This window comes from Schistocerca cancellata, chromosome 2 (genome assembly GCF_023864275.1).
Source record: "Schistocerca cancellata isolate TAMUIC-IGC-003103 chromosome 2, iqSchCanc2.1, whole genome shotgun sequence".
NCBI classification, from domain to species: Eukaryota; Metazoa; Arthropoda; class Insecta; order Orthoptera; family Acrididae; genus Schistocerca; species Schistocerca cancellata.
The window spans coordinates 267,545,735-267,571,782 of NC_064627.1; the positions used below are offsets into that span (position 1 = coordinate 267,545,735).

Below are 26,048 nucleotides of genomic sequence, written 5' to 3' on the forward strand. Positions count from 1 at the left end.
TGATGATGTGAAAATTAAGAAGTATATGTGAAATTACAAGAAGTTTAATAAAAATGTGGATCGTGAACACCAGCTCAAAAATTATTTCTGCCACACCATTGATCTGATCTGGGATTATTTGATCATTAAGAATTTCCTGAAAAACGCATTTTTTAGGTCTTCAAATATTGCTAAAATACAGATCTGGACCTTCTAGCAGTCAAAGTGGAATTACCCTAGAATCAACAAGATGAGCCATAACAACTTCGACGAAATCTACGTGGGAATCCATTGGAGATAAGTGCCAAAATTAATGACTTTTTTACAGTGACTTCATTATCCCATTCTGACGATACCATCCACAGTCAATAACTTTGTTGTTGCCAGATAAAGCGAACATATGCTGCGTGAGCAACATTATTAACCTGATTTCTAACCTACTTTGCAAGTGGTGGTATTGTTAGAATCTCCATACATGTACACAATCCGAAAGCCACCATATCGTTTAATGTGGAGGATACCTTGTACCAGTAATAGTCATTTCCTTTCCTGTTCCACATGCCTCCTTACGAACTAGGAACGCCAGATATTGCTGAAAAAAAAAACAAAAAAAAAACGGTTATCCGTTACAGTTTAACAGTTTAACGTGACTGTTAAATCTGTTCTAAGTAACCGGTTTCTCACATTTTCACATTTTTATTGTTTTCATACTCCTTAGAAGTCGAACAAAGATTGAAAAAAATTTGACTTACTTTCAACGTACATAGAAAAGAAGTATTAAATTAAATAGGCAAATAAACAAAACTCATTCCATCCGCCGTTCGCTGGTTTTTTTCGAAAATCTATAAGTGGCTGAGTATTATAAAAAGTTACCAGCCTTCTACTACTGATTCTAATTTTTTGAAACTTCAAAAACCATGTTGTAATCCGGGAACATATCACTATTTGGGCACTGCGAATAATCGGTGCTAAAAGGAGAAAACTGAGGTTGAAGAACTATTTTTCGTGTTAATTTGTCCGCTTCAAGGGATACAAGCAGATAAAGCCGTGTTGTGTAGACACAGGCAGCAAATCACTTTCTATTTTTGTTGTATACTATGAATAAACTGTTGTTAAGCTTTTTTTTTTTACTGTTCCTCTTTATTTTTTCATAGAAATGGCAAACAAATCTTTAAAAGATTAAAGCAAATAAAGCATTGTAATTAACAGCTACGTCACTTCGTAAAAGTATTTCCAGACTAGGGTTGGTGCCATTTTGCAACGTAATGGATGTCATGCTGTGACAGCGAGAAATACCGTACAGACCATGTGGGAGCAAGTCTTGCACACAGCAGGTACACGCGTACCTTAGGCGACACATGTCATTATAGACATAATCGTCTAAGCAATGCTGCCCCAATCTTATGGCATCTTTTTGTTGCTCGTTTCTGTCGGCACTGTTATTAAAATAGCACTCATCGCTTCTCCCATTTTCGCTAATAACACAATATTTCAAACCGATGCAAGTTTTACGAATAGAAATTACTCCTTTTTTTTAAAAAAAGAGGTTTATTTAAAAACTAAAAATTTTAGCGCTGTTGCTAAGGCTACTTCATATATCGTTTTATTTATTCGGTTATTAGTAAATAATAGAAAACATCTGTTGTAACCGAGACAAACAAATACTAAAAAATACCTGTTATTCAGAACTAAAAGTCGGTTTCGGTTCGAACCATCCCTAGTACGAACCTTAATTTCTCTTACCTTCGCCGTCATTACACGACATGTACGTTGGCGGCAGCAGAATCTTTCTTCTGTCAGCTTAAAATGCTGGTTCTCTAAATTTCTGCCATAGTGCCACGCGAAAACAACCTCGTCTTCCCTTCAGGGATTCCCATTTGAATTCACGATGCATCTCCATAACACTCGAGTGTTGATCGAATCCACCGGTAACAAATCTAGCAGCATGGCCCTCCATTGCTTCTTTATCTTCCTTTCATCCGACCTGGTGGGGATCCCGAACACTCGACCAGCGCTCAAGAATGTGTCACACTAGTGTTCTACATGCGATCTGCTTTATATAAGGGCTACACTTTTCCAAAAGCGTCCCAATAAACCGAAATGGACTATTCCACTTCCCTACTACCTTCCATACGTGCTCGTTCCAGTTCAGATCACTTTGCAACGTTACGCCTAGATACTTAATCGATGTGACTGTTGGACACCACACTACAAATGCTGTATTCTAACATTTTAAAGCAAGCTGCCGTTCATCACATCAACTAGAAATTCTGTGTAATTCAGCTTGTATCCTCCTAAAGTCAATAAACGACAACTTGCTGAAGTGTTTACATTAGAACAAAAAGTAATAGAAGTTTACTCGGCAAGTTGACTGAGCAAGTTAATCCCAATACGTTACTGCAGGTACTTGCAGAAGTGCTTCCAGTAGAATCACCTGATGAAATAGGCAAGTGGTTTTTATAATGTCATGCTAGAAAATCAAGCCATCTGGCCCGTGTCCCACAATACAGAAAACCACACCACCTCTTAAATTAACAATTGCGTTTTTTCACTGGTCCACTCCTATTTCTCATTTCTCAACACTGAAGTTTTCGTACCGACATTGACACACAAAACACCTGCGAGTTTGCTGGGCTCTGAGCACTATGGGACTCAACTGCTGTGGTCATAAGTCCCCTAGAACTTAGAACTACTTAAACCTAACTAACCTAAGGACAGCACACAACACCCAGCCATCACGAGGCAGAGAAAATCCCTGACCCCGCCGGGAATCGAACCCGGGAACCCGGGCGTGGGAAGCGAGAACGCTACCGCACGACCACGAGATGCGGGCATGCGAGTTTGCAAAAAAGTCACAGCAACTGACAAGTTCGGCAAATAATTGCACAAAACCGCAAGGAACTGTTTCAGAATGCGGAAGCTACTTCTGGACGTTGATGAAATTTGCAGAAGTAGACTTACTGGGGACGTTTTCACGCCAAAGGACATACAGAAGTAGCTTCTAAATAGACTTGCGGATGTTTACCTGTTAGTGGACACACCCCTCCAGCAATTTCAAGCGTCTCCTACAGACTCTGGTGGATACAAACACTAGCCTGTTAAACTAGTATTTCCCGTATCTTTCGACTTCGACAGACTTAACAAGTTTCTGACTTTGCCAGGAACCAGACTAACACAAAAAGTGAACTGCTATAGTGGGGTGAGATAGCGAGGGGCGATCGATAAGCAATGAACACTTCTTTCTGAAAGATGCTTTGTTTTATTTAGGATTCCAATACATCGTATTATTCCCCGGACTTTTGGCTACAAATCCTGTTTTTCAATATAATCTCCGTTCAATGTGAGGGCCTTCTGGCACCTGACTGGAAGGACTTGTATGCCCGCATGGACCACCCTACCGGGCGACGTCGGAGCCAACGTCCTGCTGCACTACTGGCCATTAAAATTAGTACACCGAGAAGAAATGCAGATGATAAACGGGTATCCATTGTACAAATATATTATACTAGAACTGGCATGTGATTACATTTTCACACAAGTTGGGTGCATAGATCCTGAGAAATCAGTACCCAGAACAACCACCTCTGGCCGTAATAACGGCCTTGATACGCCTGGGCATTGAGTCAAAGAGTTTGGATGGCGTGCACCCACGTTCGTCGTCGAGTATACCATCGCAGGCGCTCCTGTCTGTGATGCAGCGTCAAGGGTAACCGTAGCCATGGTCTCGGAGCTGATAGTCCATGCTACTGCAAACGTCGTCGAACTGTCCGTGCAGATTATTGTTGTCTTGCAAACGTCCCCATCTGTTGACTCAGGGATCGAGACGTGGCTGCACGATCGGTTACAGCCATGCGGATAAGATGCCTGTCATTACGACCGCTAGTGATATGAGGCCGTTGGGATCCAGCACGGCGTTCCGTATTACCCTCCTGAACCCACCGATTCCATATTCTGCTAACAGTCACTGGATGTCGACCAACGCGAGCAGCAATGTCGGGATACGATAAACCGCAATCGCGATAGGCTACAATCCGACCTTTATCAAAGTCGGAAACGTGATGGTACGCATTTCTCCTCCTTACACGAGGCATCACAACAATGTTTCACCAGGCAGCGCCGGTCAACTTCTGTTTGTGTATGAGAAATCTGTTGGAAACTTTCCTCATGTCAGCACGTTGTAGGTGTCACCACCGGCGCCAACCTTGTGTGAATGCTCTGAAAAGCTAATCATTTGCATACCACAGCATCTTCTTCCTGTCGGTTAAATTTTGCGTGTATAGCACGTCATCTTCGTGGTGTAGCAATTTTAATGGCCAGTAGTGTAACATCCCTATAACACACGTACTGCTTTTCGCAGAGTGCATCCTTCATTGGGCCAAGCAAATGGAAGTCGGAAATGCGAGATCCGGGCTGGACGGTAGATGAGGAAGAACACCCAATAAAGTTTAATTTGTGGCAACGAGCACGATAAAGTCGTTTCTTCAAGTACCTGAGAGTAGTACACTTGAGAGTTGACCGTTGCACCATGAGAGAGCACATCACACCGTGACTTTAGCGGCTGAGGGTGCGGTTTTGAACTTTCTTCAGAGGAGAGGTGACGGGAGCGCCACTCCGTGGATTGCCGTTTTGTTTCCGCTTCGAAGCGATGAACCCATGTTTCACCACAGTGACAATGTTCTGCAAAAAGAATTGTCCCAATCAGCCTCATAACGCGCAAGCAATTGCACACGTACGGTCCATCCTTGCTGTTTATAGGTGGCGGAATCCAGCTGCACACAACTTACATACCCGAACTTGAGAATGAGTGTCAGCACTACCGACGGAGACGTAGAGTTGAGCAGCGAGTTGTTTGTTTGTGATCTCTTGATCACCTCGAATGAGACAGAGTGCACTTTGCAACATTGCAGGAAGCAGAGCCGTGCGCGGCCGGCACATGGAGATCGGACAGGTTTGCACAATGTTGCGATGATGACAGACGCCTCGCCCAACGACTCACCGTGCTTTTGTTCGGTGCCAGGTCTCCATTAAACATTCTGCGCCTGTGAATATCTACTTTGTTCTGGTTTCCTGCCAGAAGAAATTCAATGACAGCTCTCTGCTTGAAACCACCTCCGTTACAGACGCCAATTTGAAGGCTTCGTATAGTGCTGCCACCTATTGGAACTTCATGTCCTCGATGACCCACAAAAAATTTCGCATTTTTTCAACCGAAACTGGCAGAGGAAAAAAATATGTTGCATTACTTATTGAACGCAAGAACCATAAATCTTGTTGGATGATAGCCAAGATTTGCTCGATGTGATTCTCGTCATGAGAATGAATGGGACACGCCGGCCGGAGTGGCCGAGCGGTTCTAGGCGCTACAGTCTGGAGCCGCGTGACCGCTACGGTCGCAGGTTCGTATCCTGCCTTGGGCATGGGTGTTTGTATTGTCCTTAGGTTAGTTAGGTTTAAGTAGTTCTAACTTCTAGGGGACTGATGACCTTAGCAGTTGAGTCCCATAGTGCTCAGAGCCATTTGAACCATTTTTGATTGAGGGACGGGGGTGGGCACACCTGTACCCGACGATCGTGTAGTGCTCCCCACACCACACGGAAACAATTCGGAAATGCTGATGATGTACGTTTTCTTACTGATACGCCAGGCCATAATTGGGGAACTTTAGGCCAGCAAATGGATAGCACGATGTAAGTAGGTTGAGTGAAAATCTCATTATGTAAGTAGGTTGTTTAGGTTTCTATGTTGGTAACACCACGTAGCGCTCTGCATGAAAAATCACTGACTGTGTGCAGTCTGTGGCTGGTCGGACTCGTTGTTGGAATATTCGCTATTGTAGTGTTGGGCAGTTGGATGTGAACAGCGCATAGCGTTGTGCAGTTGGTGGTGAGCCGCTAGCAGTGGTGGATGTGGAGACAGAGATGCCAGAGTTTTGAGAGCGGACGATATGGACGTGTGTCCGTCAGAAAGAGGAAATTTGTAAGACTGGATATCATGAACTGATATATATTTATGAGGACTTTTGAACATTATTAAGGTAAATACATTGTTTGTTCTCCATCAAAATCTTTCATTTGCTAACTATGACTATCAGTAGTTAGTGCCTTCAGTAGCTAGAATCTTTTATTTAGCTGGCAGTATTGGTGCTCGCTGTATTGCAGTAGTTCGAGTAACGAAGATTTTTGTGAAGTAATTGATTCCTTGAAAGGTATTGGTTAGTGTTAGTCAGGGCCATTCTTTTGTAGGGATTATTGAAAGTTAATTTGCGTTGCGCTAAAAGTATTGTGTGTCAGTTTAGTGATGACCAGAATAAGTAAAGAGAGAAATGTCTGTGTATGTTCAGTTTTGCTCAGCTGTTTGAAAATCATATAACGTAAGAGGTTTACCAGCACAGTCATTCATAATTTTTCTAAGGAGACGTTTCAACGAGATCATAGTACGTTCCTACATTATTGACTGAATTGAAACAATGGCCAAAGGGTATCACATATATAATTATAGAATATCAACACGAAAGTTCGTCTCACACCGTTTCACCAATGCCCTGTTAGCGTGCACAGTTAATCGCCGCCGGCGGGGTGGCCAAGCGGTTCTAGGCGCTTCAGTCTGGAAGCGCGCTGCTGCTACTGTCGCAGGTCCGAATCTTGCCTCGGGCATGGATTTGTGTGATGTCCTTACGTTAGTTAGGTTTAAGTAGTTCTAAGTCTAGGGGACTGATGACCTCAGATGTTAAGTCCCCTAGTGCTCAGAGCCATTTGAATTAATCGCCTCTTGTAGTTTTCGACGTTTTAGACCCATGTGCACATAAGAAGGCAGGTAATGTGTCCTCGCCACTGGACGCAACCGGATCTAGCACGCTGAGAAGAATTTCGACTGGAGCCACGGGCGGCACTTTGGAGTTCGTCGCCAACAACAACAGCGACCAGTCAGCAATCCCCGTGCCACCGCCAATGAGACGGACACCCGCCAATGAGACGGACACCCGCGCTGTGAAAAGCGGAGTGCACAGGCAGCAACGATGCTGATGTTGGGCGTTGGTGTACGACAGTTCTAAGACGGAGTTCCGGAGTTGCAGTTTACAGATACAGTTCGTAGCAGAGATCAGCCTGCGAGACGCGGCCTACAGAAGTGGAGTAGCCTATAGCCTTCGCATACGGACAAGTGTTTTCTGCAGTGATTGACAGTGTGTTGCCCAAGACGGACATTGTTGACACTGTATTCAGTAACGAACTCCCTGACAGGCCACTGCTTTCTTGTATCTGTCTACAAGCACATTCAACGAGTGTTGCACAACTTAAATATCGAAGTGCTGTACGCGGACGACCTGGCGATGCACAGTGGGAAAGGGACACTGGTACCATGTGACACTCCAGCCAGTAGTGTCATCTTGCCATGTCTATCTGTAGCACATGCTTCAGGTTGCAAACAAAACAATTAGCGTTGAATTTGGTGTCAGTGTAGGTCTGATGAGGCTCTTTGTCAATTGCAGTGTAGAATAACAAAAGAAAAGTGTGCTCTACCATCTGAGCTACTGAAGCACGACTCACGCCCAGTCCTCACAGCTTTACTTCTGCCAGTATCTCGTCTGCAACCTTCCAAACTTTACAGAGTCGTGCTTCGGTAGCTCAGATGGTAGAGCACTTGTCCGCGAAAGGCAAAGATCCCGAGTTCGAGTGTCGGTCGGGCACACAGTTTTAATCCGCCAGGAAGTTTCATATCAGCGCACACTCCGCTGTAGAGTGAAAATTTCATTCTGAAAAGAAAAGAGCTCTATAGGAGTCCAGTCCCAGACTTTAGTAGTCGTTAGGAGAGGCAGTATGCGTTGGTGAGGTCTTTATTACCCTCGACAGCGCAAAGAAAACATCTTGGCAATAACGCATGCATTAGGCAATAATACAGGATGGTCTTCCAAAGCGGCACTCCTCTGCCGGACCAGCGGAGCATCGTCTCATCAGCAGCACAAAGCTAGCGTGCGCTCACTCTCAGTACGATCAAGATAGCAAACATTTGGGTGGTGGCTGCTACGCCACGGGGTAGCCGTCGACCAGGGACCCTGGTAGTCTCCAGCTCTATCTCCAAAGTGCTCTCGTTGACGTCAAAGATTTGGGCTCAGGGATATGACACCAGGTTCACCTGAAGTATTTGCCGGCTCGCAGGGGGCGGCTCTCAGCGCCGGTTTAGGAGACAGAAGCCAGTAGCATCAGTGTCTGCCACAGGAACGGGTTGGGTAGCTGCAGTGCCCCGCCCCCTCTCGCAGGCGAATGACGGACAGCGTCCAGGTCAGACAGGTCAAGCGTCCAGTAGGCCTGTGGGGTGATGGCGGCCCCCGCGCCCCAACAGTTCTGCCTAGGGAGCTGACAGTGCAACAGTGGCCTCCCAGCCGGACCTGTAGATTCACAGACGCTCGAAAACAGCTAGGTGTGCCGAGGGTCGATCTCCGTAACCTCTCTTATAACTGGATAGCTGAAACCGCCAACGGCTGAGACAATGCACTGGGCAGTCGTCAATCAGCACTGAGCAATCAGACATTTGTTAAGAAGGGTGGGGTTTTTATGTTCGCGCTTCCTGTGCGCTTGCGGAGGTGTGGCATCATGTGTTTAGGTTTTCCCTCACTGTCAGCTCTCCTAATGACTTCAGACTTGCGCAACTTCACCTTTCGGAGGCTCTTTTCTGTTGGCTCAGCACCTGAGTACTTAAAGTTGCATTGTATCTAGCTTGACTTACGAAACTACAGTATTTATCACAGTATGATGGTATCTCTTGGCTTCCATGATGTCATTATGCTTCGCTTGTAGACTTGGGCGCTTGGTCGTTTCTCCGTGCTGCAACAGCTTCTGTGTTTGCCACAACTCGCTCATCGCTTCCCCCTAGCTGGCAGTCGACTGGTCATTGACGTTATAAGTAGGCTGCATAGGTTTTTTTTTATTGGTAACGCCACGTAGCGCTCTGTATGAAAATCACTGGCTGTGCTGTGTGCAGTCTGTGGCTGGTTTGCATTGTTGTTGGCTATTGTAGTGTTGGGCAGTTGGCTGTTAACAGCGGGTAACGTTGCGCAGTTGGAGGTGAGCCGCCAGCAGTGGTGGATGTGGGGGGAGAGATGGCGGAATTTTGAGAGCGGACGATGTGGACGTGTGTCCATCAGAAAGAGTACATTTGTAAGACTGGATATCATGAATTGATATATATAGATATATTATGACTTTTGAACACTATTAAGGTAAATACATTGTTTGATCTCTATCAAAATATTTCATTTGCTAACTATGCCTATCAGTAGTTAGTATCTTCAGTAGTTCGAATCTTTTATTTAGCTGGCAGTAGTGGCGCTCGCTGTATTGCAGTAGCTTGAGTAACGAAGATTTCTGTGAGGTAAGTGATTTGTGAAAGGTATAGGTTAATGTTAGTCAGGGCCATTCTTTTGTAGGGGTTATTGAAAGTCAGATTCCGTTGCGCTAAAAATATTATGTGTCAGTTTAAGCACTGTCATTGATAATTTTTCTAAGGGGACGTTTCAACGTAGGCGGTTCGGCTTCCGAGAGCTGCCACGGTAGAACTTTAAAGAATTTTTAGTGCTCGCCAAGTATACGATCCTGGAGTGAAAAGCTCATTTCTCGATAGTAAATATCTACTGGTGCGAAACAGATCTTAATTTGAGAAAGAAATTTCTACTGTTGCTCGTGTGGGGAATAAAACTGTATAGAAGTCAATCCCGGGCTGTGAGAAAACAGAAAAAATAGAGAATTTAAGATTCTGGAAATATCTGGATAAGATATGAAGAGGATCTCCAGAGACTCCATGAGAAAACAAATATGTGTAAAATACTAGCTATTATAAGGAGTAAATGAAAGGACTATGTTAAGACAGCAGGAACTAACTTCCATGCTGTAAGCGGGGGGTTGTCGATCGCAAAAACTGTAGAAGAAGAGAAAGTATATCCAGCAAATAACTGATGACGTTGGATGCCAATGCTACTCTCAGATGAACAGACTGACATAGGGGAGTCTCATGGTGGTGCGCATCAACCCAGTCAAAAGACTTAAAACGCAGAAAATTACGATTATAGCTGGCAGAGCAATAAAGCACGCAGGCGCGTGGCCAGTCCGCAGGATCTTCAGTGAGATGCAGTCCATGGGAGGGAGGGAAGACGTATCTAACGGCTCTTTCCTAAGCGTCAAGCTACGGTCACTCGCGTAACACACGGCGTAACACACAGCGAATGATTGCAGGCGAGAGGAAACTGCCGGCCCAATGAAGCTTAGTCTCGTGGAAAGCGAGTGATCGGGAGCGGAATCCAATCACACGGTTACGTCACGCTATTGCAAACATGAGTTACGTCAACAAAAGACAGTGGTAACACTACGTTGTTTATTATCACTTTAAGTCGGTCCAAGTGCTACTGAATGACTCTGATAGCTTTCTGTAGTCCAAAGCAACAGCAGATGCCATTAACGGAGGGTGTGTTAACGTTTCCGATAGCGAGGGCAGGGAATAGGGGGAGGGCGAATCATGGAACAGAGAGAGCTCACTGACACAGCCGCTAATTATTATCCGTCTTCCTCCATGCAGAAAGCATCACATATCCGTCTTCAGGAGCCAAAGAATCGGTATGTATGTGACAGCATTCGTAAATAATATTTTCTGAAACGCCGCGCATAAAAACCAGATTTTCCAGTGGCCATACCTCGGGTTCTGTTGGTGATGAAAAGGTAGGGTCAGATGTTGGATAGCCCTGGAGCTAAGGACCATTTTATAGCCAACAGAAGGATCGTCTTAGTCCCACTATCTTAAAGCAGAGGGTCAAATTATGAATTACACATTTCCTCCTGCTTATACAAATGGAGCGAATCGGATGGTTCTTTTTGTCTTGATGTGGTCTACGGAGGAACTGATGGGGTTTATGGAGGCACCAGTAGCTCATAGGCGGTTCCTTGTAAAACCCAAAAAGAGTTTTTTCACTATATTTTTGTCGTCACCAGCCCAGAATTCCAGTCTGCTAAGCACAGACAATGACTGTAATTTTTACGATGTATTCCTAACATTCTGATCTCCAACAACTTTAAAAATTTTCTTCATATCTTAATCTGTTTCCGAGAACAGATGTTCAAAATTGTCCTACTTGCAAACGTTTAGCGGTAACCTCTTCATCTCAAAGTAGCACTTTCAACATGCGTCCTCAATTATTTGCTGGATATGCTACAGTCTGTCTTCCTCTACAGTTTTTACCCTCTATAGCACCCTCTAGTACCATAGAAGTTATTCACCGGTGTCTTCAAAAAATATTTAAGTGGCTCTGAGCACTATGGGACTTAACAAATCAGGTCGTCAGTCCCCTAGAACTTAGAACTACTTAAACCTAACTAACCTAAGGACATCACACATATCATGCCCGAGGCAGGATTCGAATCTGCGACCACAGCGGTCACGCGGTTCCAGACTGTAGCGCCTAGAACCGCTAGGCCACACCGGCCGGCTACTGATGTCTTAACACATGTCCTATCATCCTGACCCATCTTGTTCGTGTTTTCCATATATTCCTTTCCTCGCCGATTCTGCGGAGAATCTCCTGATTCCTTACCTTAACAGTCCACCTAATTTTCATCATTCTTCTGTAGCACCACATCTTAAATGCTTCGATTCTCATCTCTTCCGGTTTTCCTACAGTCCATGTTTGACTACCATACAATACTGTGCTCCGAACGCACATCCTTGGAAATTTCTTCCTCAAAATTAAGGCCCGTGTTTGATGCCAGTAGACTTCTCTTGGCCAGGAGAGCCCTTTTTACCAGCGTTACTTTGCTTTTTGTGTCGTGCTTGCTCCGTCCGTCATTGGTTATTGGCCTGCCTAGGTAGCAGAATTCCTTAACTTCATCTACTTCGTGATCATCAGTCCTGATGATATGTTATTCGCTGTTTTCATGTATGCTACTTCTCTTACTTTCGTCTTTGTTTGAATTACTCTCAATCCATATTCTATACTCATTAGATTGTTCATTCCACTCAGCAGATCACCTAATTCTTCTTCACTTTGACTCAGGACGGCAATGTCCTCAGCGAATCCTATCATTGACTTCCTTTCACTTTGAATTTTAATTCCACTGCTGAACCTCTCTTTTATTTCCGTCATTGCTTTTTCGATGTTTAGATTGAACAGTAGGTCTTCAACTCTTACTTTTTCCTGTTGGCTGTTGTACATACTGCATACTACCATTCTCTCCCGATAACTTACTCTTTTTCCCCAAAATTTCTAACATCTGGGCCGGCCGGTGTGGCCGAGTGGTTCTAGGCGCTTCAGTTTGGAACCGCGCGATCGGTACGGTCGCAGGTTCGAATCCTGCCTCGGGCATGGATGTGTGTGGTGTCCTTAGGTTAGTTAGGTTTAAGTAGTTCTAAGGTCTAGGCGACTGATGACCTCAGATGTTAAGTCACATAGTGCTCAGAGCCATTTGAACCATTTTGCAACTTCTGGTACCATTCGACATTGTCGAATCCTTTTTCCAGGTCAACAAATCCTTTGAATGTTCGTCTGTTTTTCTTGAGCCTTGCTTCCATTATCAACCACAACGACAAAACTACCTCTCTTGTGCCTTTACCTTTCCTAACGCCAGAGTGATCGTAAAATGCCCACGTAAAATCCTTTGAGGCGTAAACGTAGCACGAAGAGATTTGATGTAAAGTTTTTCTGTTATCATCTAGGAACAATATGCCGTAGGACATGTAAAATGTTTTTTCACATAAAATTCGGCCTGAGGTGTAAAATTATTTTTGCGTTATTTTGGTTTTACATTCGTAAACTGTCTGAAGTCTGCTGATCAATACATCTCTTTTCATATGAGTGACATGCAGCAGGGTAAAGAAAGGAACCAGAGGAAGAATGCTCCTAATGGGGCTCACACAATAAGAATAAGCTCCTGTTTATTTAACAGACTGACTGAAAAATGGGGTCCCAGCTGCCGCGTTCTATCTTCCGCCGCACTCTTAAAAATTTTCCTAAAAATGTTGACATACGAACATATTCGCGCTTTTTTATTGTTGAGGAAGAAGAAGAAGACAAAGAGAGAGAAAAGCAATAAACGCTGGAAGGTAGTATACAATGGTTGTGTTATAGAAAGAGCGAAGAAAAAAAGACTTGTATTGAAGTACGGAGAAAATCTCCAAGAAATCTTGATACCGATGATTCTCATAGTAGATACACTCAAAGCCAAAATGATTGTCGATCACATGGACACGCTTTGAGCCATTGTTTTGTGTACAGCAAATAGCAATTCTCAGGAGGAGAGTTGTCCACACCGCGAAATCAGTTTTGTGACTCATTTAGTATACCAAGACAAAGCAGTATAGTTGAGATGACTTATGACAGCCAGTCGCTACTCCTGCAAGCTAGACTTCCCTCCAGAAACAGATGTCTAACGGTACACCCACATACCAGGCGGACCAAGTCCGCCAGTAAATTCCACCCGTCATCTAGAGACGGCGCTAGCAGAGAACAGTATGTGTTTAACATAAAGCATTACGCGCACCAAATAGTGCGGAGCCTTACCAGGATGTAAGCCGTGCTCCATGGCTTAAGCGGCTTGGTTCCAGCGAGAGGCAGTCCGAGTTACAGTTACAGACGCACTCAATTCATTGCACTTCACCTGTCCGAAGAAGAAGGCGCAACGCATCGAAAAAACACGACACCGCCACAGCAGTGTCTACACTGAGAAGTAGTGTTCACTGATTGAAGTCTCAGATCAGGATTGGCACAGGGTAGGACTACTAGAGAACCACATCCTGAAGGTGCGTGTGTTACTGTCTGAGTGAGTGTTCTGGAATTAGAATTTGTAGCTATTTTAGTAGCTGTGTTTTATATGTATGTCGTTGGTTCGGGAGAGCGCGCCCTGTTCACCCTGACATATCAGCGGCATTTCGGGGTTTGTTGACAGCATACGAGTGAAGATACAAGACCGATAACAGACAAATCTGAACTCTCATCCATTCACCACTTATAATTGTCAAATCTGGGAAATATGATGGTATTTACGTACAAAAACATGTCGGTGAGAGAAACATTATTTCGTACCACTTCTCATTCTAGGGTCGCATAAATAGTACTGCGACTTTTTCGTGTTATGACCAAGTCATCATCGTACAGTGCCTTTAAAAAATGGAGTAGAAAGCTAGTAAAGTCGATTAAACGTTACGCTGCTGCATGCAACAGTATGTACTGATTTCATAGCATAGCAACTCTTCCAGCGAACTAGCCGGCAGCGCACATGCAATGTGAATACATCTGCACTCTGATCGTTGCAACTGAAGGTTACGGTTAATATAAATATTAAGTTAAGAAATGTTACATTGCAAACATAAGGTTAAACATACGTAGAATTTAAAATCGATTTTCAGAGAAACTCTTCTCAATGTGGAACTAGGAATACATTTCTTAACTACTGGTTTAAGAAAGTGGTAGTTGATGATCACAAGTCTGACGTATTGTCTGTTGGATTTTGTCTCGGGATCTTCTACCGACGTTTATTTTTGATGATTTTACTAACGTTCTCCGTATGTTACTTGGAACAGTCGTTCGGTACAGCATTGGAATCCAGAATCACATGTGTACACGAACAAGCTATACTGAAACAATTGAAAAATGAAGTTACTACTAGACAAGAGAAAGCCAGCAATAAAAGGAACCCAAATACTGTTGCTAGCGGTCCAGAGGATAAGACTACATTACCTGATCAAAAGTATCAGAACACACATATGTAAAGCCGAACTGACTACTAGATGTTACGAGATGTAGGCCCGCCAGCATAAAAAGGAGACAGGGTGTGTTGTGTTGTCAGTACAGAAGCGGCAAAAGCAAAATGAACCGGTCAGAGTACCTCAGTTATTTCGATCATAGACTAGTGATTGGATGTCTTAAGTAACAGATGCATGAGGGACATAAGACAAACCGTCGTCAACTGTTGATGACGTTACTCGGAAGTAACAATCAGTTAAGCCGAGACCTTGCAGACGTCATGTAATGACATACATGGAGCATCGAGCATAGCAGAGGCCGGTTGTAAAAGATAGCACGAAATTAGTGAAAGGAATCGCTCCCGATTTCGAAAGAACTACCAGCAGTCCAGCTACCAGTGTGTGTGTGTGTGTGTGTGTGTGTGTGTGCTTATGGATCTAAGAAGAATGGAATAGACTGGTAGAGCAGCTCCTCATAAGCGGCACATTTCCGTAGTCACTGATAAGCGATCATACGTACCGCCGACACTGGAGTACATGGGACTGTGTTACAGTGTGAGTTACGTTTTCCGTAGTTAGGGTGTGATCTTACTTATTACGTTAGTGAAAAAGCTATACGCGGAAGGATAAAAACATTTTACAGCATTGTGTACCACGTACAGTAGGACAGTTCGGAGACGAATATTGCATCAGCATGATAATCCACTCTGTCATAAAGCTGGAACGGTAAACCAATTGTTGATGGACAGTAACATTACTGAAAATAACTTGCCTCTCCAGAGTCCTGACCTGAACCGAATGCAACACCTTTGGGATGAGTCAGAACGTTGATCTCGCACCAGACCCGAGTGTCCAACACGACTATCTTCTCTTGGTTTGGCTCTTGAGGAAGAATGGGCTTCATTTCCTCCACAGACATTCGGAAGTCACACTGAAAGTGTCCCAAGCGGAGTTCACAGCGTCGTGAAGGCGAACACACCCTATATTAATGTCCAGTAATACGTGCTAGTATATTTTTGATCGGACAGTGTATTTACTCACACTATAAACGGCTACTCCAAGTACGCGCAGCAAGCAGAAAGGCAGGGAGCACACTGCAACGGACTGGAGACAAGTCCTCCTCCACCACGTCAGATCAGTTGGCATGATCCCATAGATTCCGGAAAGGGATAAAGCTTCCCGATCAGCGACAACGTACTACCATGTTTAGAACATATACGTCGCGTTGTGGCGGATCAAAATTATTGAATCTGTTTTCGTGTCGTCGCGATTTAATTTTATCGTTTCAATTATTGTAATAGCAGACAAAGAAGTAAGGTAAATCAAGGAAAAGGATGTTGTACTTATCCTTTCATTGTAAATTTGGAAATTTGTGGTAACGTGTTATGGGACCAATCTGCTGAGGTCATCGCTCCCTAAGCTTACATACCATTTAATCTAACTTAAACTTACGCTAAGGACGACACACATACCCATCCCCGAGGGAGGACTCGAACCTCCGACGGGGGGAGCAGCGGGGACCGTGAGAAGATGCCTCAGACCGCGCGGCTATCCCTCGCGGCAATACTTTCATTGTAACTGAAGTTTATGTTGATACTGCCTCCATCCAAGCAAGTATTCGTACAGAAACGGCAAAGATCATCCACGCATTGTTGCCCAACAGCAGAGCTTGAGCGCTCAAGAGACCATCCTGCGCGAGAGGGCTTCTAGAAGAGCGACCGACGACCACGAGATTCCCTATTTTAATTGTTAAGAAGTAATAGTAGCGCCCTACATCTGTCTCACACTCTAAGTTAGTTGAGGGTCTGCCGTGAGTGTAATTTCTTGAGTATAGAGCATAGAGAGTATAGAGTAGGTAGCAACATTGCGTATGTAATAGCTTATCGAGCATTATTCCAGAAACTTTTCTTGATCAGTGAATCAAGCACAGAAACACACGAATCGGAGGTGAATTATTATAGACAGCGTATTTTGCCCGTAATTATTGTTAGAGACTTAACCATTGAGACCACATTCCCTAGTCGAATAATTTCAGAGTGGAGATTTTAACTACTGCTATTATTTCTGCAGTAAAAGTGATGGCTAACAATTTCATTTAGGATCATCATCTGGGCACTCGACAGGCCAATACCTGAGGAGGATGATATTTTGGGAATCGGAAGTTGTGATGGCATCTAGGATTTATTTCCAGATTTTTTCTATTGTTCATCTCGCTTAGTGTGGGGCTATTAGTTTTTGTAGGCACTCATTCACAATCGACGTTTAGTCATTGTAAAGCATTTACATTTATAAATTAAGAAAACGAAACCTTCATTAGTTAAAAATTAATTTTAGTTCCGGAGTTACCATTCACCCACGACGAACCTTCAGTAATTAACTGTAGAACAGAAAACACTTCAAACAGTTGTGACATTTAGCAAGTAGCCCAAGCACGCTCTAGTCAGCAATAAGTTCTAGACAACTGAATTGAGAATAATTAAAACCAAAGGCTCAAGACAGTAAAGCAATTTCGTAAGAGGTCGCCACTGAAATATTGCGATTAATTAAATGCTAGTTGGTCAAAGTATTTCTAAAAGATTTAGTAAAAGAATGAAGTGATTACATAAAGATAATACTAAGCATTTGTTAGCAGCGAAACGAATAATTAGAGATGGTCCCTGAAGAAGGTTATTTAAGTTGTCTTAGTAACAGTTTGTATCTCTGGATTTTGATGTCAGATTCTATTACGAAAATACTTGAATTTTGGCACTTTTGGGATTTGTACAGGGTTGTAGTCTATCCCCGATGTTATTCAATCTGTATATTGAGCAAGCGGTAAAGGAAACAAAAGAAAAATTTGGAGTAGGAATTAAAATCCATGGATAAGAACTAAAAACTTTGAGGTTCGCCGATGACTGTAATTCTGTCAGAGACAGCAAAGGACCTGGAAGAGCAGCTGAACGGAATGGACAGTGTCTTGAAAGAACGATATAAGATGAACATCAACAAAAGCAAAACGAGGATAATGGAATGTAGTCTAATTAAATCGGGTGATGCTGAGAGAATTAGATTAGGAAATGAGACGCTTAAAGTAGTAAATGAGTTTTGTTATTTGGGAAGCAAAATAACTGATGATGGTCGAAGTAAAGAGGATATAAAATGTAGATTGGCAATGGCAAGGAAAGCGTTTCTGAAGAAGAGAAATTTGTTAACATCGAGTATAGATTGTCAGGAAGTCGTTTCTGAAAGTATTTGTATGGAGTGTAGTCATGTATGGAAGTGAAACTTGGACGATAAATAGATTGGACAAGAAGAGAATAGAAGCTTTCGAAATGTGGTGCTACAGAAGAATGCTGAAGATTAGATGGGTAGATCACATAACTAATGAGGAGGTATTGAACAGCATTGGAGAGAAGAGCAATTTGTGGCACAACTTGACTAGAAGAAGGGATCGGTTGGTAGGGCATATTCTGAGGCATCAAGGGATCACCAATTTAGTATTGGAGGGCAGCGTGGAGGGTAAAAATCGTAGAGGGAGACCAAGAGATGAATACACTAAACAGATTCATAAGGGTGTAGGTTGCAGTAGGTACTGGGAGATGAAAAAGCTTGCACAGGATGGGGTAGCATGGAGAGCTGCATCAAACCAGTCTCTGGACTGAAGACCACAACAACAAGTAATTGATGGTATGTAAATGTCTTTAACTATCGAGACATTGAAGAGCCTATATTAATGCGAGAACTGTTAACTAGTGTTGTTTAAACAAAGGGAGTGTAATTGAAGCAACGTGTCAATACCCAACATGGTTTACTGCTAACAGATTGTGCTAAGGAACAGTTACAGAAATTTACTACTGAAAAATCTCCTGATAAGGTAATGGAAGGCTGTCAAGATGAAGTATCGGGGCGAAGTGTCCAATGCGGTGATTTTACTCACAGGACAACGCCACAGCTGTTTCTGCATAGAATACAGCCACACATTTTGCTGTTTTTTCCTACGAAATTTTGCCTCACTCCCGTATTCGGCTGACAGGACACAGAGTGACATCTTCCCTTGGATGAAAGAACCATTACATAGCTGTTACTTTCAGAATGACTAGATGACTTTTGAAGTGGAACATTTCGCGATAGACAACGATACAGATTTCTACAACAAAGGTCTCCATCAAGCCATCCGTCGTTGAGAAAAAAATGTGACACATTGAAAAGTTGAATATGTGGCGAAAAACAAATACCGTCGGTAAGCATCATGATCGCAGTTTCTTTTTTTTTCGAGTTGATACGCAATTCCATGTGTGAGAAAGACGTTTATATCCGTCCACAAGCTGCTCATTCTCAGTGGGTTCTGTAACGTTACGCGTAAGGAGGCAAGCTACTCGGCCGCCCAGTATTGGTACAAGGTAAGACGAAATTATTGTGTGGCTGAACGCTAGTGGGCCCAGGGCTCAGAGCGCGCCTAAGCGGGTCAGGCTAGGTGAGCGGTTTAGGGAATCTAGGTACAAAGACGACCAGCTTCGACAGCCGGATATGGGTAAATCCCACAGTTCGGAATTTGAAGAGCTGTTGCTCACATAGCCTCTGTGTGGGAGATAATGCTCTAAGAAGTGTCAGTGTAAGAACAGGCGAAATATGACCTCTACAGCTCTTCAAGAATCCGTAACAAATTCACAATCAAGCATTAAAGCAAATCTGAATACTTCTGCGATCTTAGAACAGTGAGGAGCAGACAATAACACAATAATATTTCAGTATCTTCAAGACTACACAAGTTAATATTTCATAGCGAATAAACTTTTTCTCAAGAAATCTCTGAGTTAACAACTTTTAAACGCTTCATGCGATTTCAGCAAGTGGTATCTCAGATGATAGCACTGCACTATAGCTATCATATCTAAAGCTACATATCTGTATCTGTTTTATTTCTTAATTTCTTATCTGTTCACTATGCAAATGTTTGTAGTAACATCGTATCCTCCGCAACTTCACAGCCAATGAATACAACATGAATATCTCATATTTTGTCATACGTTTGCATTTATTTAATGAACAGTTTACTGTTTTGCCAGTAACATTATTTAAATTTTAATTACAATTTATAATAAATCAATGTAATTTTCTAAGTGGCCAACCGCATGTGTTGGCTGACACCACCATCTTTGTAAAGGAGTATCGAAAAACACTTCTGAGAAGCAAGCCTAAATAGTTGTTTAAACCATGTTTAACGATAATAGGCGGCCATTTATCGTGAGAGCACTTGCGCGAGAATACTGGCTTATTTATTTATGAAGAAATTTATGTATATTTATTGTGAATGGTCTGAGTGGAAACAAATGTTTGTAACATTTCTTTATTTAAATATTGTTGTTATACTTGAGTCTGGAAAGTGGCCACGTTGAGTCAAATCATGTCGTTAGAACTTAAGAACGATATATTTTTGGTGGGGATGGCCTTCAGCCAAAGGGAAAGCATTACAGGAGTCAAGTGGAGACTAGGACTTATCGAGTGAAGAGCTCAAGGGAGCGACTCTGGACACTTACGTTCGTTCTTGTAGCAGGCAAACCTGCCTGTGATAATGAGTATTACTCGACTGTGGAAGTGTTCGATTCTGGGCGGCGAACTTCTGTGTATCTTATTAACTCGTGAATGTAGCAAATGCATAGACTATTTGACTGCAGGATCACAACTACAGGTTACTATTTGCAGCTCGAGCCTACGTCTCCATCGAGCTGTTGTTTTTAAACAGAGTCGTGGATTGCCCAGGTTCCTAAAGTACCAGTAACCACGGGTAAAGACGTAACTGGTTTGCTCATAGGGGATGCTGTTCAGAAGAGCAAGTACGCCAGCAGTAACCGTTAGATATCGTTGCAGTTCAAGGGATATATCTGTCCGTAACATTCTGTGACTTGTAGCTAATGGGAATAACGAGTTTCAGTGTTATATTGCCATTAGTTAATGTTCCTTCCGTTAGATGGTGCCTCTTACCAGTCAAGATGATCTGTTCTCGGCCAGTTATTACGTTTTTCTTTGGAAACTGGTGAGTCGGAATATATGACAGTCCTTACACTGAAGATAAAGTGACTTTCTGAATTATATTGCAGTCTGCACATGATTTGCTCGGAAAGGATTACAGTATTTGCTCAGTAACAGTAGCCCAGATGTTGTTGTCAAACTAACAAGTAAGATGGTGTCGATACAGCGTAGCGAAACAGAAAGGATGACGAAATGAAGAAGGACGAGTACATAACGGCGGCCGGCCGTTGTGGCCGAGCGGTTCTAGGCTCTTCAGTCTGGAACCGCGCAACCGCTACGGTCGCAGGTTCGAATCCTGCCTCGGGCATGGATGTGTGTGATGTCCTTAGGTTAGTTAGGTTTGAGTAGTTTCTAGGGGACTGATGACCTTAAGTCCCATAAAGCTCAGAGCTATTTGAACCATTTTTGAACATAACGGCGTAAGGAGAGAAACGTCATGGTCCTCAGTATGTTCCACGAACATACGTTTCAAGAAGTAAAGTAGAAGAATACCATCCTGGAAAATCCAAGTGTTGTCATGGATTACAACGAGATTCGCAATTGCAAAACTACCTAACGGCCAGGAACAGAATGAAAAAAATGTTGTCAGAAGACTTTTCGCCTTTTATTGGGCTGTGGAAGTGGTATCTGAACAGTGAGGAAAAGGAGGTGGGCATCTGGAGGGAGTCTGAAGTGAAAGAGTGGAACAAACTGTATTCTTATACCATCAAACTCTCAGTGCATAAGGATTAAGGGCTGTCAGGCCACCTGCCAGTCTAGGTAATCATAGCGGGCAGAGCAATAGGAAGTGAGAGACGACAGTTCAAGTCTGGATCAGCCGGTGGCCGCTCATGAAGAGCGGGACCAAAGAGAGGTGTCACTAATCCGCGTCTTGCATGCTCCCTATTGGCTCACAATGGTGGCGTGTGGGCTGGTTTTGTCAGCTGATTACAAGACATAACAGCCTGTCTTGAGTCCTCAGTTTCACCTGGAAGATAGGCCGGAAAGATCATGTGCTGAAAGCATGATTGAAAAACGAGACAAAAATTCGAAATAAAATTTTGTACCAAGACCCTAAAATATTCCCAAACTGGGTAGGTCTCTAGCACAGGACGTTGCATACTGCAGGTATAAACGCTATCTAATCGAAAGAGTCTGGACATCTATTAGTGGACATTAGTACGGGATGAGACGATCTCTGTCGCTTTCAGAGAAGGTATCGCTGCCGCGCCTGTTCTTCTCCGCTAGGTGGCGCGAGGGGCTGCGAGAAGCCTTCAAGAGCGGTAGAAGAAACCGTCTCGTGGCAGCTGGCTTCCGGGGCGCATGTGTGAGGTTGTGGGAAATGCGTCTGAAGTTGGTTCGTTGATTGTCAGGAAGAGCTCCGGATATACCCCACGACATAAGAATTATGCCGGTGAAATCGTATGGACTTGCTGAAGTGTGCTCCGGAGCAGTAAAGCAGAGTTGTGCCTTGGCTCGAAGTGTGCATCAGTGCTTGGGAGGAGCGTCTAAGTAATCACTAGATTGCAACCGGAGTGATGCGGCTTGGTAAAGTGTTGTTCTGTGCTGTCAGAACCACAAGTTGGCTGCGGCACGGAAGAAGGTGCTGATCCTCTGTTTAAAATTTCTACAGAGAACTTTGTGGTAACCGAAACGAAGGAGTTCTTACATAATTGGATTTTGTGGTGAGAATTCGTTCTTGTAATCTCACGGTAACGAATAAGTTATGCCTGTTTACTACTCACTGTAAATGGCGTCTGTAGCGCTGGTTGGTTGTGTAGTGAGAACTAAGTTTTGTAATTTTAGTGCATTTTTTTAGGAGGCGTTGTCTTCGTCCTTGTAAACTGCCTTAAAGCAAAAACACCGTTATGTTCAGCTATGAAATTTCAAATCTGTTATTCGGTACTTAAGGTTTTAAGCGAAATTTTACTTTGTGTTCATATTTAGTAGAGCAGCCGTCCCTTTTGGACTTTTATTATTTTAATAAATTAGTTAACTGAAATAAATACTAGCCAAGGTAGTTCCCGTTTTTTTAAATTTTTGAATCAGCTGGTAAAATAAAAAAATAAAATAAAAGCCATACAGTTAGCATGAGCGTTAACTTCATTTAAGTAACTGTTGTTCCGTAAAATTTTTGTAGTGTGCAAGAGTGTAAATGGTATCTTATTTCTGCTTTAGACTAACTGCTGTTTCAAGATTTTTCCAGTGTTACCTTGCAGAGGGGTGGCCTCTGTCAGCGTAATGTTTACGGGGCTTACTGTACCCGCTCGTGATTAATGTGAATACTGATTTGAATTGAAGAATATTTTGATTAGTTGTTGTAAATCTTTAATTACAATAAAATCACAGTTTGTAAGACATATGGCCTCCGGAGATCAGTTAGCTTATAACGTGAAAGTTAATTGTCCTTCCTACTCTCCCTGTATTATTTCCCTTTTTCTTAAATGTCTGCTTGTGATGTTTAAATACTTTCTACCTGACATTTTCCTGTAAGAGTAAGTTCTAAAGCTTGTGCTAGTAGAGACTGTGTGTCCAGCCTTCACGTTTATGAAAGCTTATAAGCACTCTTTATTGTTGCAAAAATTTTCTTTAAAGTGTGTTATGTAGCACTGCGTACTCGCACTGAAACGGAGTACGGCATCTGTTAAGAAAGCACACCTCTCAGCAAAGGCAGTGCTATTCAGATAGTGTTCGAGAGGACGTGCAGTTGTTTGTCCACTAAGATTAATATTTAAGCTGAGATAATTAATCATAACGTTATATATTTATTAAATTAAATTGTTGTTAAATTATAGTGAATTATAGTGAAATATGAAGCTATACTTGGTAAAACTGAAATATGCACGTGAAAATGACAATAAGTGTGTAACAAAGTGGCAAAACTGTCACCACAGCATACCTGTAATAATGGTGCTTCATCTTATGTAAGCACAGATATATTTTCGTCAAATTCTGCCTTACCACTTGCAATTGTCCCACTTGTATCTGTGTAGTCACCAGAAAATAATTTTTTGTATTTATACAGTGATCTCCAACAGTATAAACACGTAAATGAGTGTACAAATACCTGACGATGGGCGCAAGCCCGAAACCGGTCGTGTGACAAATGAATAACCTTTTATTGTGAGTGGTAGCGGATATTTTTCTACACCCGATAAAGGAACAGTCACGGAGTTCGACAGCATCCACTATGGATAAAATTCATTTAATATTTACTCTTCCAGAAAAAAGTACCTTCTATTCGAAAGCATACTGAACTGCTCCCACTAATTTCTCGGGTCTTTTCCTTCCTAAAGAATTTTTTAATTTTGATCAAACAAATTCATAGGTGGAGCAGTAGATACTCGTAACGGATGCAGTGCCGGCAGGACAAGAAATGAGGCACTAATAAATTAGTTGTAAGTACGGGTTAGTATGTGCCCGCCTGGTTAGCCGCGCAGTCTACCGCGCTGCTTCTCGAACGGGAAGACGTGCCGGTCCCCAGCACAGATTCGGATTTGTGTCGAGGTCCGGTGTGTCGGCGAGACTGGATGGTTTTGAAGGTCTAATCTAAAAGCCGTAAATTCAACTAAATACCTAGGTATTAAAATTTTGAACAATTTAAATTGGAAGGAACACATAAAATGTTGTGGGGAAGGCTAACCAAAGACTGCGTTTCATTGGCAGGACACTTAGAAAATGTAACAGACCTACTAAGGACTACGCTTGTCTGTCCTCTTTTAGAATGCTGCTGGGCGGTGTGGGATCCTTACCAGACAGGACTGACTGAGTACATCGAAAAAGTTCAAAGAAAGACAGCACGTTTTGTATTATCGCGAAATATGGGAGAGAGCGTCACTGAAATGATACAGAATTTGGGAAGGACATCATTAAAAGAAAGGCGTTTTTCGTTGCGACAGAATCTTCTCACGAAATTCCAATCATCAACTTTCTCCTCCGAATGCGAAAATATTTTGTTGACACCGACTTACATAGGGAGGAACGATCACAAAGATAAAATAAGAGAAATCAGAGCTCGTACGAAAAGATGTAGGTTTTCGTTCTTTCTGTGCGCTATACGAGATTGGAATAATAGAGAATCGTGAAAGTGGTTCGATGAACCCTCTGCCAGGCACTTAAATGTGATTTGCAGAGTATTCATGTAGATGTAGAAGGCGGCTTTTCATCTGCCTCGGTGAATGCGGGCTGGTTCCCCTTATTTCGCCTCAGTTATACTATGTAGGCGATTGCTGCGTAAACACTGTCTCCACGTACACATACACCATAATTACACTACCACGCAAACATTGGGGCTACACTCGTCTGGCGCGAGACTTTCCCAGGGGGAGGGGGGGGGGGGTGTCCACTGGGGGCCGAACCGCACAATAACCCTGGGTTCGGTGTGGGGCGGCGGTGGGGTGGGTGGACTGCTGTGCCTGTAGTGGGGTTTTGGACCACTGGGGGCTACGGCGGAACGAAGCCTCTTCGTCGTTTCCAGGTCCCCGCTCCAATACACACAGGGGTTAGTGATTTGAATAAATTAATCATATGAATTTAAATTGAATTATTTAATGGTCAATACGAAAAAATCCCAAAAACTCAGTAAAATCCATAAGTACCAAATACTATCAACTGGATTTTTTTTTAGGACTACACGAGTTTTTGTCAACTGTGCGCTAGGCAGACGAACCTTGCATCGTGGGCCTGAGTCCACGGATGAGCTCCGCCGGCGGGGGCGGGTGCGGCCGGTGCCTGAGGTGGCTGTGGTACAGCTCCAGCATGGGCTGCGGCACGGCGGGGAGCGCGGGCCGCCCTCTGGCCGCTGTTGGCGACCATCCCCTGTCCGTCTCCCTTTGCCTGCCCTCCGCCGCAGTGCGCCACACCCACCAGCAGCTGCACGCCAGCGACACGGCCGCTGCGGGAAACACCAGCACCCAGCGTCGCCACATCGACACTGCAACAGCAGTAGGTCCAGCTGTCGTTACCGCAAGTCTTCCGAACAACTTCAGATTCTCTTTGCGCACCAGGAACGCTAGTAAATACACTGACGGAAAAAAGTCGCAACAGGCAAGAAGAAATTGTGCGACGTGAACGAAACTTTGCAAGGTCTCTGTTGGATTCCTTCCATGTTAATTTCTTAAATCTGTTGTCATTTACGGCATACATTCCACTTCTAAATTTACTGTGGTGTTTCTGACTATCTGGGAGGAGACTGAGCAGTGGAACGTGTTACTGTTACACATAAACAAGAACGATCTGTCGCACTACTACACTTTAAAACACAGTTTATATGTAATTCATGTCACACAGTTTCATACGGAACCTACATCCGCTTTCTTTTATATAATGTATATGATAAGATACTGTCATCCCCCTTCTGTATGAAA

General features: G+C 43.3%; 1 protein-coding gene across 1 annotated transcript in view; it reads right to left on the reverse strand.

Annotated features, from left to right (window-relative positions):
- Positions 1-25,610, reverse strand: part of LOC126153150 (protein decapentaplegic-like) — a 68,648-nt gene extending 43,038 nt beyond the window's left edge. The window contains exon 1 of the mRNA XM_049916050.1: positions 25,352-25,610. Coding sequence (XP_049772007.1) covers positions 25,352-25,610 — 259 coding nt within the window. The remainder of the gene's footprint in view (positions 1-25,351) is intronic.
- Positions 25,611-26,048: the final 438 nt, after the last annotated feature.